This window comes from Bombina bombina, chromosome 4 (assembly GCF_027579735.1).
Source record: "Bombina bombina isolate aBomBom1 chromosome 4, aBomBom1.pri, whole genome shotgun sequence".
In the NCBI taxonomy this organism is placed as follows: Eukaryota; Metazoa; Chordata; class Amphibia; order Anura; family Bombinatoridae; genus Bombina; species Bombina bombina.
Genome location: NC_069502.1, coordinates 957,836,351 through 957,856,840, shown reverse-complemented (window position 1 = coordinate 957,856,840; position 20,490 = coordinate 957,836,351). Strand labels below are relative to the sequence as shown.

At 38.2% G+C, this 20,490-nt stretch overlaps 1 protein-coding gene across 1 annotated transcript in view; it reads left to right on the top strand.

Annotated features, from left to right (window-relative positions):
* Window positions 1-20,490, top strand: part of MERTK (MER proto-oncogene, tyrosine kinase) — a 355,152-nt gene that overhangs the window by 309,013 nt on the left and 25,649 nt on the right. The window contains exons 11-12 of the mRNA XM_053711970.1: window positions 18,437-18,522; window positions 19,918-20,013. Of these exons, the coding sequence (XP_053567945.1) occupies window positions 18,437-18,522; window positions 19,918-20,013 (182 nt within the window). The remainder of the gene's footprint in view (window positions 1-18,436; window positions 18,523-19,917; window positions 20,014-20,490) is intronic.

The window sequence follows — 20,490 nt, the reverse complement described above, 5'->3', positions numbered from 1 at the left end:
TAAAAGACGGCAGTATCTATTACTTCATTGAGCCCTGCTGGAAAAAGAGAACCAAATTTCTAAATGCAAAAAGTCTCCCTTTGTCATAACTTAATGAATCTATTATATTTATTAGACCCGGGAATACTGTCAAGTGGAGTGTATTTTGCCCACCTGCTCAATTTTGTTCCATATGTCTAAACACTGTTCTAAAGTCTAAGAAGGGAGACGAGCCTGCTAATACTCATAGCACTATTAGCCCTTCTGGGCCGTCTACTTCTCAGAAATCTGGGTCCCGAGAAATTACTACCCTCTCTACATTACTCGCTCCACATGCAGTTTCCCACGGCTCAACTAATCATCCATCTGGGGGGGGGGGGCTTTTTTCTAGCGGACTTTACCGCGCAGTTACAATCAGCAGTGTCTGTGGCCCTAAGTGCCTTACCTTGCTCTAAGAAATGCAAGAGAAGGGTTAAACATAATCCTCCAGACCTTGAGTCATCTAAATATTTGTTGGATTTATCTACTTTATCCCAGCTATCCGAAGATGAGTTAACCTCTGTAGCTTCAGAGGGTGAACTTTCTGAGTCAGAGACTTCAGTTACTAAACCTCCTTCAGCTGAGGAACCCTCCTTTAGATTTAAAATTGAGCATCTGCTTTTTTATTAAAGGGGGTTCTGTCTACACTAGAGGTTCCAGAGGCTACAATCCCTGAGGAGCCTAAGATCCCTAAATTAGACAGGGTTTATGAAGATAGGAAGGTCCCTCTGACTTTTCCTGTGTCAGTTAAAGGGACAGTCAAGTCCAAAAAAAAAAGTTTCATGATTCAAATAGGGCATGTCGTTTTAAGCAACTTTAAAATTTACTTTGATCACCAATTTTGCTTTGTTCTCTTAGTTGACGGCTAAACCTAGGAGGTTCATATGCTAATTTTTTATACCTTGAAGGCCGCCTCTGTGTTTGACAGTTTTTCACCACTAAGAGGGCGTTAGTTCATGTGTTTCATATAGATAACTTTGAGCTCATGCACATGAATTTACAGAGGAGTGAGCACCGATTGGCTAAAATGCAAGTCTGTCAAAAGAATTGAAATAAGGGGGCAGTCTGCAGAGGCTTAGATAGACGGTAATCACAGAGGTAAAATGTGTATTATAACTGTGCTGGTTATGCAAAACTAAGGAATGGGTAATTAAGGGATTATCTTTTAAAACAACAAAAATTCTGGTGTTGACTGTCCCTTTAAGATGGCGAATATTATTGGTAACGAATGGGAAAAAGTAGGAACTTCTTTTTCCCCCTCGTCTACTTTAAAAAAATTATTCCTGGTCCCTGACTCTCAATTAGATTTGTGGGGCTCTATCCCAAAGGTGGATGGAGCTATCTCCATGCTGGCTAAGCATTCTACTATCCCTCTGGAGGATAGTTCTTCTTTTAGAGAGCCTATGGATAAAAAAATGGAATCTTTTTTGAGGAAGATGTTTCAACATACAGGGTTTTTATTTAAACCGGCGGCAGCTGTAGCGGCGGTTGCTGGAGCAGCTACCAACTGGTGCAACACTCTGTTGGAGCTCAGTGAGGTGGAGACTCCCCTCGAGGATATTCAGGAGAGAATTAAAGCATTGAGAATTGCTAACTCCTACATCTGTGACACGAATATGCAGATTATTCGCATAAATGCAAAGGCTGCTGGCTTTGCGGTTCTAGCCCGCTCTCTAGTTGAAGTCTTGGTCTGCGGATATGACTTCTAAATCCAGACTCCTTTCTCTTCCCCTCAAGAGGAAGATTTTATTCAGTCCATGGCTGGACTCCATTATCTCTACAGAAACCGGAGAGAAAGGTGCCTAATGTCTAATTTTCGTTCCTTTCGTGCTAATAAGTAACAACGAAAGCAGTCCTCTTCCAAGTCCGAGCAGCCCAAGAGTACTTGGAAGCTGGCTCACTCCTGAAATAAGTCCAAACAGACTAAGAAGCCCACTGAAAACAAATCGGCATGAAGGGGTGGCACCCGATCTGTAGACTGTCTCTTTTTTCAGACGCTTGGTTCCAGGATGTACAGGATCTTTGGGTCCTGGAGGTTGTATCTCAAGGATACAGGATAGGATTCAAGTCTCATCTGCCCAGGGGCATATTCCTACTCTCCTGTCTTTCAACAAGACCAGAAAAGAGGGCTGCCTTCTTAGGTTGCGTACGGGATCTTCCCTCTCTAGGAGTAATTGCCCGGTACCTACAGCAGAAAGAGGTTTGGGGTTTTATTCAAACCTTTTTCATGGTTCCAAAGAAAGAGGAAACTTTTTGTCGATTCTGGACCTAAAGTGTCTAAACAAATTTAAGTGTTCCCTCTTTCAAGATAGAGACAATACGGTCAATCCTACCTCTGCTTCAGGAAAGACAGTTTATGACTACAATAGACCTGAAGGATGCATACCTTTACGTTCCGATTCACAGGGAACATTTTCAGTTCCTGAGGTTTGCTTTTCTGGACCAGCACTTCCAGTTCATAGCTCTTCCATTTGGCCTAGCTACTGCTTCAAGGATATTTACAAAGGTTCTGGGGGCTCTTCTAGCCGTTGCCAGAACACAAGGTATTGCAGTAGCGCCTTACCTGGATGATATTTTGGTACAGGCGCCATCTTTTCATCTAGCGGAAGATTATTCGGAGTCCCTTCTCAATCTTTTTCGATCACATGGATGGAAGATAAACTTGAAAAAGAGTTTTCTTACTCCAAGTACAAGGGTGAATTTCCTAGGAACTATAATTGACTCCATATCCATGAGAATATTCCTCACAGATCAGAGACGTTGCAAGCTAATGTCTGGATGTCTTGCCCTCCAGGCCTCCTCGAGACCCTAAGTGGCTCAGTGTATGGAGGTAATTGGACTCATGGTGTCCTACATGGACATCATTCCTTTTGCCAGATTCCATCTCAAACCCTTACAACTATGCATGCTGAGACTATGGAATGGCAACCATTCAGATCTGTCTCAATAGATCGTGCTGGACAGCCTGTCAAGAGACTCGCTCTCCTGGTGGCTCTGTCCAGATCATCAGTCCCAAGGCACGTGCTTTTTGAGACCATCCTGGGAGATTGTGACTACGGACACAAGCCTTTCCGTCTGGGAGCCGTTTGGGGTGCCAAGAAGGCACAAGTTCTGTGGACTCAGGAGGAGTCCTTCCTTCCGATCAATATCTTGCAACTCTGGACAATCTTCAATGCCTTGAAGGCTTGGCCCCTTCGGAGTTCGTCCCAGTTTATCAGATTCCAATCAGACAATATAACCTTGGTTGCCTATATCAACCATCAAGGGGGAACGAGATGTTCCTTGGCAATGAGAGAAGTATCTCAGATACTAGAGTGGGTGGAGACTCACAAATATACGCTGTCAGTGATCCACATTCTGGGTGTGGACAACTGGAAAGCAGACTTCCTCAGCAAGCAATTATTTCACCCAGGGGAATGGTCTCTTCACCCGAGGTGTTTGCAGAGATATGCAGCGAGTGGGGGACGCTGGAGATAGATCTCATGGCATCCCGCCTTAATACCAAGCTACCCAGGATAGATGCCCTATCAGTACGATGAAGGTTCAGACTTGTATATCTTTTTCCTCCATTATTGCTTCTTCCCTCGTGTGGTGGCTCACATCAAGCAGGAGCGAGCATCTGTGATTCTGATTGCTCCGTCGTGGCCGCGAAGTCCGTGGTTTGCGGATCTGGTGGGATGTCCTCAACTCCTCAGTGGAGGTTACCTTGTCGCAGAGATCTGCTGATAAAGGGGTCCCTTCGTTCATCAAAATCTAGATTCTCTGAGGCTGACTGCGTGGAGATTGAACGCTTAGTCTTAGTCAAGAGAGGGTTTTCTGAGAGTGTTATCGACACTCTGCTTCAAGCTCGTAAGCCAGTTACTCGTCGTATCTACCATAAGGTGTGGAGGACTTATTTGTACTGGTGTGATGAGCATGGTTTTTCCTGGCATAAGGTTAAGGTTGCCAGAATTTTATTTTTTCTCCAGGATGGACTGGAGAAGGGTCTATCTGCTAGTTCCCTGAAGGGACAGATATCGGCCCTGTCGGAGTTACTGCACAAAAGATTGGCTGAACTTCTGGATGTGCAGTCCTTTGTTAAGGCTGTGGCTAGGATCAGACCCGTGTTCAGATCTGGGGCTCCGTCTTGGAGCCTCAATCTTTTTCTTAGTGTTTTGCAGCAGGCTCTGTTTGAGCCTATGCATACTGTTGACATTAAATTGTTGTTGTGGAAGGTTCTTTTTATATTGGCTATTGCCTTTGCGCGCAGAGTTTCTAAGATTTCTGCTTTGCAATGTGATCCCCCTTATCTGTTTTTTCATGCTGATAAGGCGGTTTTACCCACTAAACTAGGGTTCCTCGTAAGGTGGTGTCGAATCGTAACAATCAAGAAATTAATGTTCCGTTCTTGTGTCCTAATCCTTCTTCAGAGAAGGAACGTTTGCTTGAAGTTCTATCTTCAGGCTACTAAGGAATTCAGACAATCTTCCTATTTGTTTCTCATCTATGCGGGGTAGTGTAAGGGGCAGAAGGCTAATACGACTTCTCTATCTTTCTGGTTGAGGAGTGTCATCCGCTTAGCTTATGAGACAGTGTGACGACAGCCTCCTGAGAGGATAACGGCTCTTTCCACTAGAGCAGTGGCTTTCTCTTGGGCTTTTAAGAATGAGGCCTCAGTGGATCAGATTTGTAAGGCGGCTACCTGGTCCTCCTTACACACTTTTTCTAAATTTTACAAGTTTGATGTGTTTGCTTCTGCTGAAGCAGCTTTCAGGAGAAAAGTTTTGCAGACTGTGGAGCCCTCAGAATAGGGTCCACCTCTTTTTTCTGTTCCCTCCTGTTATTCATTCAGTGTCCTCTGGAGCTTGGGTATACTTTTCCCAACAGTAAGGAATGAAGTTGTGGACTCTCCCTGCCTTATGAAGGAAAACATAATTTATGCTTACCAGATAAATTCCTTTCCTTCCTGGCAGGGTGAGTCCACGACCCCGCCTGTAATTTATTTTTCTGATGGGCGGCTCCCTTTTTATTTTATTTTTTTCTGGCACGTTTTATACCCTGATGCTTCTCCTACTTTTCTTTGTTCCCTAGGCAGAATGACTGGGGGACAGGGGAAGTGGGAGGGATATTTAAGCCTTTGGCTGGGGTGTCTTTGCCTTCTCCTGGTGGCCAGGTGTTGTATTTCCCAACAGTAAGGCATGAGGTTGTGGACTCTCCCAGGAAGGAAAGGAATTTATCTGGTAAGCATAAATTATGTTTTTTTCAAGTGCAATTTCATTATTCAATAATGCGTATGATTTCAGGTGGTGAGGAAAAGGAAAAGTGAGTCAAAATGTTTTGCTAACAATAGATGTTGCTTTCACTTGCTTTTTTATATCATGGAAGGCTTATGACTCATTTAGATAACATACACTGACCTTGGATCCTAACATTATCCATTTAGAATAACAGGGAAATGAATGAACAATGAGGAATTTTGTTTTGTTTTTATTATTGTCATCCACAATTGTATGGATGACTCAGACAGAAAATAAGTCTTTAAAATGTGTTATAACTGGCTGTATTAGAAATAAAATATCTTATTCTGTTGTTGTGGGATTATATCATTAGATGGATTATTTCACTAATATTGGATTAATTTTTAGGTATATATGAATAGAAAAATAGTTTGTGATGGAGAATTTAGTTGCAATTGTGTGTATAACATGCCAAATACATTTCTGCTGTGCAATAACCCCTTTAGACAAATGGACAAAGATCTACTTCATGCGGTACATAGGCCTTTGTACCGCATAACATAGATCTACGTCCAGAATGCTGGAAGCCCCGAGCAGTCTTGTTTGTCACGTGACAATGGAGACTTGCTGCTTGTGTTCTTCCAGCATATGGTAACGGAGCACAATCAAAAATAAATCAAGGCTCTATTTCTGTTTAAAGGGACAGTCTACTCTAGATTTTTTATTGTTTAAAAAGATAGATGATCCCTTTATTACCCATTCCCCAATTTTGCATAACCATCACGGTTTTATTAATATACTTTATACCTCCGTGATTAGCTTGTATCTAAGCCTACACAGACTGCTCCCTTATTTTAGTTCTTTTGACAGACTTGCATTTTATCCATTCAGTGCTGCCTCCTAGGTAACTTCACGGAAGTAAGCACAATGTTATCTACATGGCACGCATGAACTAGCGCTGTCTAGCTGTAAAAAAAAATTCAAACAAGAAAACAAAATAATTTGATGAAAAAAGTAAATTGGAAAGTTGTTTAAAATGACATGCCCTATCTTAACCTTTTAAAGCCGTTATGCTGTTCTATTCCGTCATAATTAGACTGGGCTTTAAAGCCGTTATGACGGAATAGAACGTTATAGCTAATGGCTGTCCTGAAGCATTCTGTGCTTTCAGGATTTGATCGCGGTCTGGAGGGCGTTCCTAGGGTTGTAGGGACACCCCCCAGACGCGATCCAATAATTGAAATCTCGTGATCGTGTGCACGATCGCGTGGTTTCAATTTGTCTACATCGGAACAGTTGTTCCGATGTAGGCACTTTAGCCCTGACACGAAAGGGTTAATCATGAAAGTTACAGTTTAACTAGACCTTCCCTTTAAATGGAGTGATAGCAAAAATGTTTTTCTCTGAAATTTCCAGTAGCGAAGGGGTTAATTTTAATATTTATATATTTTTCCAGGAAATTTTGTTCCTCTATCCATTTGTGATTCTTGTCAAGCTATGTATAGCTGAAGACAAAACCAAATAAAAAAAAAGTCTTCACCTTATTAATCATTCAGGCTTACCTTAGTTTAAGTGACGAATACCCTCCTGCACTCGTTAACATGTACTGTAGCATGAACGGCAATTCAGAAATGTTGAAAAGGAAAATGTTTCTGGCCATTTCGAAATGGCCACCAAATTCAAACTTCTCCCACACCTCCTTCATGGTCCTTATAGTTTATTTCGCTATGCCTGTATCACTCGTGCACGAAGCAACGAGTGAAGTCTTATTTTGCAAATTGCGCATGCACTGATTTGGCTGAGTGCTAAGTAGTGGAAGTAGTGGGGGTCCTTTAGAACAAAGAACATTTCCAGCTGTACACATCTTTCTTACTCGTCTCTGCTCTGGTGGTAAATGCAGCAAATACACACACCGAGCTATAGTCGGTTCCCTTTTTCAATTGCACATGCGCAAATCGGCATGCCCTCAGTGTGAGAATAAAACTATTGAGGCGCTTCGGATTGGACACTATATTCCAAAAAAGGTTGAATACATCAGCAGTGGGAGGAGATTGGTGGCCATTTCAAAATGCCAAAAAAAGGAAGAAAAATCACCACTGCTTGAAAGATAAAAAGGTAAACTTTATTCCAAAAATAGTTTAAAAATACAGGACAGCAGTACCCATATGTTAAGTGGCTTAGTAGGAGTGTAGCAAAGGATAGCTTACGCGTTTCAGCATAGTGCCGTAGTCATAGCCTGTTTGATTGCTATACCCCTGAGTTTAAAAAGACCTTAACGGTAAAATGATTGGGTTATCAGGTGCTCCTCTCCTAGCTATTTTTAATTGTCAGCATATGTAATGCCTAAAGACTGTATAACATAATCCTGAGGGATAGGGGAAACTACACATAAGGGAATGTGGGAGCTTGGCTTAATACATATTGCCTAGACCGGAGAACATATCCCCTATCATGACTATATATATATATATATATATATATATATATATATGTTAAATTAGGTAATCGAGGTAGGTGATTCTAATATAACAATTGCAAAATGGTCAGAAATGGTTTTCTAATTTTTTCTTAACGTGTTGAGAGTCCATGAAAATCCTTACTTGTGGGAACTCATCTCTTGACCACCAGGAGGAGGAGAAGACATCATACATACCATACACCAGATCTTTAAGTATCCCTCCTATTTTCCTTTCACTCCCAGTAGTTATTTGCCTCATCAAGGAGAAGGCAAAGGTAGAGGTGTTCAGGATTTATTGAAGAATTACAATCCCAAATTGTTTTCCCCTAAATAGATAGTTGCTGAAAGAGAGGAACTTAGGATAGTACTTGGTTGTGCAATGTAAATCTCCTTGTGGGAGAAGTGGTCACAAACCTGCCATGAGTGTCGCTGGGATAGTTCCTTAGCCTCCTCTTGCTTGGCCATGAAGATGTTCTCCCTCAGTATATCCTTTACTGTTAGTTTCAGTGCTGGATGGGCATTTACTGTATACTCGGGATCTACATCTGGATAAGAAAGTGGAGTGGGTCAGCCACTGGGTAAGTACCCATATGTTCCACACAGCCTGCAGGCCATTTAGTACTTTAGGTTCAGTACCTTATAACCAGACGCAGCAGCAGAGCACAAAGTCAAACCCTAGCACAGTTTTTATTAGACTTTCTAGTGTATACTGTTTGTGCAAACTGAAGGTGTAAGGACATTTTTTTCTTAAATTTTTCACCATGCCCATCTTGTACACTCTTTATTTTGTTCAGTCTGTACTTTTTCTAGTATTGTGTGACTGCACTGGGAGCGCTAAGGAGACCCCAGGTGAGGCGGAAGCAGATTACGGTATGTAGTTTCTGCTAGCGGGAGAAGGTTATCGTCTTCCCACCACAGGAGGCTTTTGGAGCACTCTCTTCTTTTTGCCTCATTGTGCTTCAAGGCTCAGCACACAACAGGAGTTCTTTGGATATACAAAAAAAGGGATAGAGAGATTCTCGGAGACTTGCTTCAATAAAACTTGTTTCTTCTTTATTAAGTCATATTAAAAACTAATAGAGCCACCAATACAGTACAGCATCACAGCTACAACCAACCCTGAGATGAAGCTGTGATGCTGTACTGTATTGATGGCTCTATCAGTTTTTAATATGACTTAATAAAGACGAAAACTGTTTTATTGAAGCAAGTCTCCGAGAATCTCTCTTTCCCTTTTTTTTGTATATCCTGTGTTTGGAGCCAATAAGGGGGATCTGGTACCACGTACACGGAGCAAGCTTTTCCACTTGTCTAATAGTAAGGGAGGTGTGTCCGTAGACGCTAAAGCTACACTGAGTTTGAGGAAGTAAAAGTGGCTCAAAGAGGAGATTTGCAAGAAGACGCTTTATCCGACATGGAAGGAATGAAAGGTTACTCCCCCAGGACCGAGCGCATACTATACTACGAACTGTAAGTGTTACCCTCGAAAGAGGAATTTTTTAGCGTGACACAAAACCTCGCAAGGGTGTTTGTCTTGAATGAGAGGATTTGAAAAGTGGCACTGAATGGCTTATCTGCACAAGGATAAAAACATTTTTGTTATTTCACTTAGGAGTTCTTTGGAGCCATAGCAGATTCTCAGTTAGCTGGTGCGTTCTATAGCTTTGGAGGTGGTAAGCACCTATGCTGGAGTGGGGGGGTGGGGATCATAGAAGGTGTTAGGTGACAAATAATTTTTGGGCAAGTTAACACAATTCTGCTAAATATAAAGATTGAAGCTAGTACCAGGTAAGGAAACACAGCTATTCCCTGACTTCTGATGACAGACAAAAGAGCCCCCAGAACCTTTGTGAATATCCTTGGAGCTGTAGCCAGACCAAATGGTAGAGCAACAAAATGAAAATGCTTGTCTAGAAAAACTTCAGAAACTGAAAGTGATCTTTGTCAATCGGAATATAGCGATAAGCATACTATATTGTGGGCATAAACTTGCTGAATGAAAGGCAGAATAGACAGAATAGTCTCCATTTTGAAGGTTGGAACTCTGACAAACTTGTTCAGAGCCTTTAGAACCAAAATTAGCCTGAAAGTTTCCTACTTCTTGGGAACAAAAAAGAGATTTGAATAAAATCCCTTTCCCTGTTCCAGAAGAATAACCAGATCTATTGCACCCATGGATTCCAGATCCAGGACTGATTGAAGAAAAGCCTGAGCTTTTAATGGATTCTTTAGAACATTTGACAAAAGAAACCTTCTGCTGGGCAGTCTTACCATGAAATCTATCCAATAAACGTTGGAAATTATATTCAGAGCCCAAGAATTTGAAACATTCTGAAACCATGCCTCCTGAAAGAGACTTAACCTGCCCGCTACCATAGAATCTGGATTGGGGGCCGCACCTTCATGCAGACTTAGAAGCAGGAGTAGACTTTTTGTCCTGCTTAGGCCTGTTCCAATTAGAGCTTGGTTTTCCAGCCTGAGGAAACTTGCTTAGCTGTGAAGGAATCAGGCTTTTGTTCCTTATTCTGACGAAAGGAATGAAAATTTATTAGAACCCTTAAATTTATCTTTAGATTTCTTATCTCGTGAAAGGAAAACTCCCTTACCACCAGTAATAGTGGAAATAATAGAATCTAGATCTGCCCCAAACAATTTATTTCCTTGAAACAAAATATTCAAGCGTCTAGACTTAGAGACTGCATCAGCAGATCATGATTTTAACCATAAGGCCGTCTAGAATGGACAGACAAGGACATTAATCCTAATGATATCTAAAATATTATCTTCAATAAAGGATTGAGCACATTTAAGCAAACCTAAAAGGTTACGAAAATGTTCGGAATCCACAGAGATCTGATCAGAAAAACGATATAACCAAATGGGAAACATCAGTAATAACAATAAATGGTCTGAAAAGATAACCCGCCTGCAAATAGGCCCATCTATGAAAGGATTCTAACCAAAGGGTCTTTAAAAGAAGTGTTATCCTCCAGAAGTATAGTAGTACATTTAACCAAAGTAGAAATGGCACCATCCACCTTAGCTTCCCAAATCTCAGTATTAGAAGCTGGAAGAGGATACATCTTTTTAAACCTTGTAGAAGAATTAAATTAAATACCAGACCCAACCACAGCATCAGCCACTGGAAAAACCTCAGAAGAATTCTGGGCAGGTTTTTTTATAATAATCTAAACAACTGGTAGACCCCTCTTCAGAAACCTACTTCATTTCTAACGTAAGCAAAAACCTCTTCTAATAAAGAATGAATGTTATCAATCTTAAATAAAAAGTAGGAAGAAGCAGGCTCAGGATCACAGGCCAGCCCCTGATCATCAGAAGAAAACTCACGTTCAGAAGCTTCATTAGCCTAATAAGACACACAGGAATATTGTTACTAGTAGAATGCATATCTTGTATTGACATTTTATGCTTACTTGAAGGTGAAATGACTGCCAACATTTCAGACACTGTAGCCCTAATAAATTATTTCATGCCTGGAGCAATTTGAACTGGACCTTTCTGTAATAAACAAACAGAGCAATAATACATTTGGAAGCAAATGTAGCATTAGACTCTGAATGCATCAAAACATTAAGAAATGTATCACATAAATATGGAGGGGATACCTCAGCCTGTTTAAAATAAACACACTTAAAGGGATACTAAACCCAAAAAAAATATTTCATGATTCTAGTAGAACATGCAATTTTAAACAACATTCCAATTTACTTCTATTATCTAATTTGTTTAATTTTTTAGATATCCTTTGTGGAAGAAATAGCAATGCAAATGGGTGAGCCAATCACATGTGGAATCTATGTGCAGCAGCCAATCAGCAGCTACTGAGCCTATCTATATATGCGTTTTAGCAAAGTATATCAAGAGAATAAAGCAAATTAGATAATAGAAGTAAATTAGAAAGTTGTTTAAAATTGCATGCTCTTTCTAAATCATTAAAGACAAAAATTGTGTTTTATGTCCCTTTTAATATTGGTAGAAAGGTGTTCAGAAACTTCAGCTTCCAAAGGAGGATTAGGGACAGATTCAGAAGATTCCATAGTGAAAAACACAGAAATAATAAAACCCAATTAACAAATGATTGGTGATGCTCCCGCCACGAGAGGAGGGTAACATAACCAGCATCCCCAACCTCTATAGAAAGTCTGGATTAACACAGATGAAACGCATAGAGGGGAGTGTCCTGCGTTACTGTGTTTCGATTTTCAGCTGCATGAAGTAGAAGGGAGTTGAATACAAGCGAGAGTTACGGAGTGACAATTGCTAAGAACTCAGTGTTGTTCCTTCGCCTCGTCATAAACCCTTGAGCTGCAGCGGTTGTTTTAGATGAGCATTTTTTTTTTTATCTTATAAGTGGATACTTATGTGTGTAAATTACATTTTAATTGATTTAACTGTGAATCGCGGTTGCGCTGTGTTCTTTTTATACAGAAATCTTGTCCATTTTGGTGAAAGAGTTGAAACAAGCACAAAAGCAGCAACCAAAATACTATTAAAAACAGGGGCACTTTTATTCATCAAAGTTTACATTGCAGCGAATTTTACAAATACCACCTTCTCCAGAAACACTGGATCTCTGATCCCCCGCCAGCAGGTCCTCTGTACTTCGTCAGCAATGACGAAACTGGCTTCCTCCAATCACAGTTTCCCCCCCAGGAGCGTCCATCTGGTGAGGCCATGTCGTGATTGGAGGAAGCCGGTTTCGTCATTGCTGTGTAAGTAGAGTAGGAAGAAGCAGGCAGGGGAATCGGTAATCCGGCATTTCAGAAGAAGAAGGTAAGTATTTGTAAAATCTGCTGCAATGTAAACTTTGATAAATGAAAATGCCCCTGTTTTTAATAGTATTTTTAAAAACCGGGAACTATTTCATCAAAGTTTACATTCACTTTAAATAAGGATCATTAAAACTGAGAACTGATCTTAGGAGCTAAGTACTGTTTCCGTTTCTATATTGCCTTTTAAGAATCATAAGGATATGTATTATTAGTGAATGGATTGGCTGTTATTAACTAGGAAATTATGGGCTCCTATTCTTTATTTTATTTTATTTCACTTAACCTAATACTTGATTTTATTTATTTGTTTGCAATTCGTGATTTATGAGGATTTGAACATTTTTATTTTACTGTGCTTAGGTGCTCTATCTTAAGTTCATGTGTGTGTGTATGTACTATATATATAAATATATATATATACCAGATATAGGTTTTAAACGAGTAACTTGTTAAATAAGCAATAAGTCACTTACCTTAAACACTCTCCTACTATGCTTGATAGCAGAAAAATCAGTCCTGTACTTAAAACATATCAGCAGATGACACAATATAGGAGTTAAGGGTAGACCTAATAGGAGAAGGCGAAAGACAAGTCCCTGCAACATCCTTGGGAGGATTGTGACTTCAATTCTCACAGTAAAGAAAAAATAAGGCACACCCTTAACTCCTTAAACTTCCCTCTTGACAAACGCTGCACTCTGAGGAAAAATGGGCCTCAACTTAATCTGAGAACCCCTCTCAACAAAGAAATCATCTGCACATCACCAATCTTCACCTTACTCCAGCGGAGGCAAAGATAAGATTAAGCACCATGGAGGTGAGAGTGGTTAGATAGAGCTCTTGGGGTTTTGGAATCTTTGCCTCCTCCTAGTGGTAGGGAAGGTAATTCCCAGGAGTAATCATGGATAGTGGACTCTTACTACCTTTATTAAAGAAAACTATTTTATTAGTTTGATGTGTTTGCATCGGTAGAGGCGGTTTTGGTGGGAAAGTTCTTCTGGCCTGAGTTTCTGCTAAATAGGTGCCTTTTCTTATTTTATCACCCGTTTCCTTTGTGGACTCCACAGCTTGAGTATTAGTTGCCACAAGTAAGGATTGTCATAGATTCTCACCACCTTAAGAAAGAAAACATAATTTATTACCTGAAAAATTCCTTTCATTCTTGGTGGGGTGAGAGTGCACAAACCTGCCCATTTTCCTAGTTGGCGGCAATTATGGTTTGCACCTCTTTACTATATTTCTTACTTTTTCCTCATTTCCTTGGCTATACATACTACTGGGAGGGAAAGGGAAGGAGGGATACTTAAAGCTCTAGTTTAGGGTGTTTTTGTCGTCTCCTGGTGGCAAGGAAATTAATTCCTACAAGTAAGGATTTTTGTGGCGCTTCACCACCAAGAAATAAGGTTTACAATATATAGAGAGAGTGATGTGAACTAATAACACATCACGCCCTTAGGGGGCGCTTCCTGTCTACAATAAACTATTGTGAGTAATCACAACAAATAGTGAGATATACTATTAAGTAATCCTTAGTAAGTTGTCATACACAGATGTACTAGATAGGAATGATAAAATGGAAATAACAAATACAATTAGTATAAAACAAAAAATATAATAAAAAATAAATGACATAAAATAAAACCCAATACCAAAAGACCTAGATAATTGATAAAAATATATAAAAGTCTATAGATCCTTGGTGATCCGAAGGTGGAGGCAGCACTCTGTCAAAGGATGGCAATCCTGATGTACAAAATCTGAAAAAGAGTAAAACACAGAGGCGCCAACATGGCCTAATATCGCCAGTAAAATTGAGCACATACAAAATCTGAAAAAGAGTAAAACACAGAGGCGCCAACATGGCCTAATATCGCCAGTAAAATTGAGCACAAAAATATATAAAAGTCTATAGATCCTTGGTGATCCGAAGGTGGAGGCAGCACTCTGTCAAAGGATGGCAATCCTGTGCTCAATTTTACTGGCGATATTAGGCCATGTTGGCGCCTCTGTGTTTTACTCTTTTTAAGAAATAAGGTTATTGATCTGGCGAGAATAAATTATGTTTTTCAGAATAGCAGGTTTACTGTTCATGATAAAGTAAGTGTTAATGGGTGCAGGAGGGTATTTGTCGTAAGGTAACCCTGAATGAATAATAAGGTGTAGATTGTCCCTTTAAGAAACATATTTTAAAAATAAAGTGGCCTTTTGATAATATTTATATCCACATTTAAACCTACATTATTATTTTATGAAACCTATATACATTTGTTGTGTTTCTATAGGAAATGTATATATCAATATACTGCCTGTTATGGATTTGGCAGTTTTGATAAGAGAGTTTTGTGGCCTATGTGACATTTTTTTACTGTTGTTTTTTTTCCCCCTGGAGCCCTGGCAATCATCATGTTGACAGCCAGTGGCGCGCACAAAAAGGGGAAGTCATGTCATGTGCATGTACTGAACACAGGCTTTGAACTAATAATGATTAATGTTGGCTCTCCATAAAGAAAACTTCCTGACCCAAAAAAGCATGGTGCATAGTAGAACTAGTCACTATTAAGCCTGATATCATTTTATTAAATAACTGTAACAAGCATATAAGCGTAACCTTAGCGCTGCGGAATCTGTTGGCGCTCTACAAATAACCGATAATAATAATAATAATAATAACCTTGATGATTGGGCTGTTATTTAATTCAGTGAATGATATTAGGATTATTTACCTTCCTAAAAAATAATTAAATATAGGGTAACACTATCATAGCCATCAAGTGTCATGCTATGTTTTTGTTTGTTTTTATATATATGTGCTTTATTGATGTAAGGGAAAATATCAATCTGGATTATATTTGTATATTGTGCTACAAGGAAAAAATACTTAAATAAAAATGTGGGGTTTAGTGTTCCTTTAATGATTCAGGAAGAGAATACAATTTTAAGCAACATTTCAATTTACTTCTATTATTTAATTTGTTACATTCTTTAGATATCCTCTGTTGAAGAAATAGCACTAAACACAGGTGAGCCAATCACATGAGGCATCTATGTGCAGCCACCAATCAGCAGCTACTGAGCCTATCTAGATATGCTTTTGAGCAAAGAATATGAAGAGAATGAAGCAAATTAGATAAATGAAGTCAATTAGAAAGTTGTTTAAAATTACATGATCTTTCTAAATCATGAAAGAAAAAAATTTTGTTTCATGTCCCTTTAAAGGGACAGTTTACTCAAAAATGCTCTCCCTTTTAATTTGTTCCCAATTATCCACTTTACCTGCTGTAGTGTATTACATTGTTTACAAGTTTTTCAATTACCCTTATATTGGCATTTGAAATAGTTTATTTATCCTGTGGTATCTCAACCCATCCTGAAAGTTTTTGGCCTCAAGGCCAAGCTGTGTAAACACAGCCAGTATAAGAAATTACACTCCCAGTGGGTTATAGAAGAGATAAGGTAATAAAATTTTAATTTTCCATTGTTCTCTCCAAGTACTGGTGATTGGTTTATGGACAGATATAAGATAAAGAAGCAGATATATGTATACAATGTGATACAGTAGTGAGATCTGATGATACCTAGAAGCTCAACCCATTTTATTAGGTTGTAGCTTCAAAACACAAAATCAGCTAATTCTTATACACAAATAAGACTTAAAAATCCAAATCTCATACATTTTATACTCTGCAGCTGGTAAAAAAAAAGTAATTGGAAACATATTAAAGGGACACTAAACGCAACATTTTTCTTTTGTGATTCAGATAGAGCATGCCATTTTAAGCCACTTTCTAATTTACTCCTATTAGCAATTTTGCTTCGTTCTCTTGCTATCTTTATTTGAAAAAGAAGCCATGTAAGCTTTTTTTGGGGTTCAGAACTCTGGATAGCACTTTTTTTATTGGTGGATTGATTTATCCACCATTCAGCAAGGACAGCCCAGGTTGTTCACCAAAAATGGGCCGGCATCTAAACTTACATTCTTGCATTTCAAATAAAGATACCAAGAGAATGAAGAAAATTTGATAATAGGAGTAAATTAGAAAGTTGCTTAAAATGTCATGCTCTATCGGAATCACAAAAGAAAAAAATTGGGTTCAGTGTCCCTTTAAGGGAAAAACTATTTTATAGTATACTGTCCCTTTTAACATTATATATAAAATATATATTTAAGTAGGGGGGGGGATAAATATATTTTAGCAGTTTGTGATGTTCTTTCAAGAGAACAAATGTTTTATGATGAGCTATCCGGTATAATTTATTTTATAAAGTTATTTATTTTGTAGTATCCGATGTTTCTATGTAATTGAAAGATTTGGCATTTTATGACTATTTCTGGCTATTTAATACTATATTACTATTTAATACTTGAGTTGTGTCTGTATGTTGGAAAACCTGCTAATGATAAAGGGATGTGAAACAGTGTTCTTTAAAAAAAAAGTTAACTCAAAGTAAACAGAAACATACAGTGTTATAAAACAGCAGCTTACATATTTTATTGCAAAATAAACACTTAGAAATTCTCAGTATAGCCCCTGCCTTAAGTGAGATAAGGGAGCTGACATCACTACTGTCACATGATTTCCCCTCCTGCAAAAGTCCTCTACTATGATCTACTGAGCATGGCCAAGAAACTGACTGGAGCAATTGTAGGTGTCTCCTAACTACCACTTAACTTAACTACCACTTAAATAATGCAACCTGCACAAATTAAGGGCCAGATAGATTACAAGTGGAGCGATATTTATCACTCCCGGTAGCGCGCTAACTCTGTAAGAAATAAGCTTTTGGTCCTTTGCGATTGGTACTCATTACAAGCTGAAAGTAAAAAGTTTTCACTCGCACGCTAAGCCAACATGCGCAAAAAGCTGAACTTCGAATATCGCAACAGTGTTAACATATACCTCAATAGGCTTAAATGGAGCAAGAAAAGTGGAAAAAACCTAACACCCTACTCGCTTGTAAACCCGATCGCAAACCCTGCATGAAACTATTAATATTTAACATTCAAATGTTCTAAGCATAGAAGAATATGTTCTATTTATTCATAAATACATATTTTTATATATATATATATATATATATATATATATACACAATGTTTTTTGGTTTTATATATATATATATACACCTATATAAATATGATTATATATAGGTATAAATATTTATATAGGTGTGTGTGTGTGTATATATATATATATATATATATATATATATAGAGAGAGAGAGAGAGAGAGAGAGAGAGAGAGAGAGAGAGAGAGAGAGAGAGAGAGAGAGAGAGAGAGAGAGAGAGAGAGAGAGAGAGATTTAGACATGTATAGGTATGTATCTCTAGGTTAAAGCCGTTTTCTAACACCTGAGACCTTTGAGCCCTTATAACTTTTAATACAATATTTTTTTATACATTTTTATTAGTGTTATTACGAGTGTAACTGTACTTTGTAATGTATTTGTATGTGTTTTGTGATACTTCTGTGTTTTGCGAAACAATTAACCTGAGCTCTGAGGTGGCAGTAATCATGCTAGCGTAAATCACGACTGTGTTCATGCGTTCGCATTTACTTTCAAGCGCTCCTTCCGACATGCGCAAACAGCCGCGATAAACCCGATATCGCTCTTGCGTAACTGCTAGCGCGTCACTCGTAATCTAGCTGTAAGTAAGAAAGAAAGAAGTAAAAGGTCAAATCCTTTTAAAATTATGAATAATGATGAATAATGCATACTGCAATACTTTCTGTTAAATAGAACCCCCTGTTTAGTGACGTCAGGAAGCATCATACCCTGTTCTGTTATTGCTGTTACTTTATTAAATTGTTTTAAAATTAAATTGACATCTATGTATATAAAGAAAACAATATAGCATGTTCTTTCTGCGTTGCTTTGTAATAGCAGCAGTTCTGCACAGATTTATACACATCTGCATGACGTACATCTAATTTATCTTTTTATTTACAAAGGAATGCTTTTGACAACTCTGATTCAGACATTGTGGTGAGTTTCACTGCTAAGAAGTCCTACAGCAGAAAAGCAATTGAAGTGACATGTAAGTTGGATTTAGATTAGTTGTATTATAAACAAATTATATTATTAAACAAAAGATAACATTTACATTTTTTGTTTGCTTTGATTACATTATTATATACTGCATATACTGCACTTGTAATAAAGATCTATACAGTACTCTACACATTGAGTTTATATGATCCTATTAGTGGCAAATTAAAGCAAGATAGTATTACAAAGCAGCCACTGTGCATAAATAAAGTGCCGCCTACAGTGATTTAAAACGTCATTTGCCCAAATAATGCCTATTAATGGAGAGAAACATCTCTGTATCTTTTAGCAAGTCATGGTCATTGCATGACCACTTTGGTCTCCCAACTTCTCTGCTCTCTGCTGCCAAATGTGATCACAAACAAACACATTATACACCATTATTCTTCTGAACTGTGGATGTAAAGTTCCTTGCTAAAGTATATTTATACTTGCATGTACTGGAGAGATTATACACATACCCAGTTACCTTAAAGGGACAGTAAACACCAGAATTTTTGTTGTTTAAAAAGGTAGATAATTCCTTTATTACCCATTCCCCAATTTTGCATAACCAACACAGTTATAATAATATACTTTTTACCTCTGTGATTACCTTGTATCTATGCCTCTGCAAACTGCCCCCTTATTTCAGTTCTTTTGACAGACTTGCATTTTTAGCCAATCAGTGCTGACTCCTAGGAGCTTCACGTGCCTGAGCTCAATGTTATCTATATGAAACACATGAACTAACGCCCTCTTGTGGTGAAAAACTGTCAAAATGCTTTCAGATTAGAGGCAGCCTTCAAGGTCTAAGAAATTAGCACATGAACCTCCTAGATTTAGCTTTTAACTAAGAATACCAAGAGAACAAAGCAAAATTGGTAATAAAAGTAAATTGGAAAGTTGTTTAAAATTACATGCCCTATTTAAATCATGAAAGATTTTTTTTTAGTTTACTGTCCCTTTAAAGTCAAAATTAAACTTTCATGACTCCAGACAGAGTATGTAATTTTAAATAACTTTCCAATTTACTTCTATTATCAAATTTGCTTTGTTATCTTGCTATCCTTTCTTAAATAGTAAATCTAGGTAGGTCTATATGAGCTCAGGAGGGTGCACGTGTCTTTAGAACTCCATGGCAGCAATGTGTGCAACGATATAAAACTGATAAAAACAGTGCTGCAAAACATTGCAGCCGTAGTGCTAAATACACATGCACTTTCCTATGAGCCTACATAGATTGACTTTTTGACAAAGAATAAAAAGAGAACAAAGCAATTTTGATAAAAGGAGTAGAATTGGAAGGTTGTTTTAAATGACATGCTGTATTTTAATCATGAAAAGTTTACAATCCCTTTAATGATATATAATAAATTGCTAATAATAGTCTTGTTCTTTTCAGTAAGTACATTAGGAATCAGTCAAGATCTGCAGCAGAAATTAGAAGATGTCATGGTTGACAGAAGCTTGCTGAGTCTTGGAAAGGTCCTGGGCGAGGGCAAGTAATATCTGTTACATACATGAGCTCAGAAACTGCAGGATTCCATTTAATTAAAATTAATAAAAAGTAGAGTCACATTGAGTGAGCCAATGACAAGAGGCATATATGTGCCATCAATTAGCAGCTAGTTTCAGTACTGTATTGCTGTGCTTGAGCATACTTAGGTATGCTTTCCAACAAAGGATACTACAAGAACATAGCAAATAAGAATTATTTGAAGCATGGAGGTTTCATTTTTATTTTATTGTCCATTTAATGTTGTAATGTCATTTGTTTGAAAGAGAGAAACTCATTGTGTAGTTGATTAACAAATCTAGATAGGCCAGAAGGCTTGTTTTCCCACAGAAAACCTCTGAATTACATTGTTTCCAATGCAGCAAAGAATTCTGGGTAATATATGCAAATGAGGTTAACAATGACACACTTTTTTACTTCAAGTCTGCTTTTCTGCAGATTACCTTTACGCCAATGCAT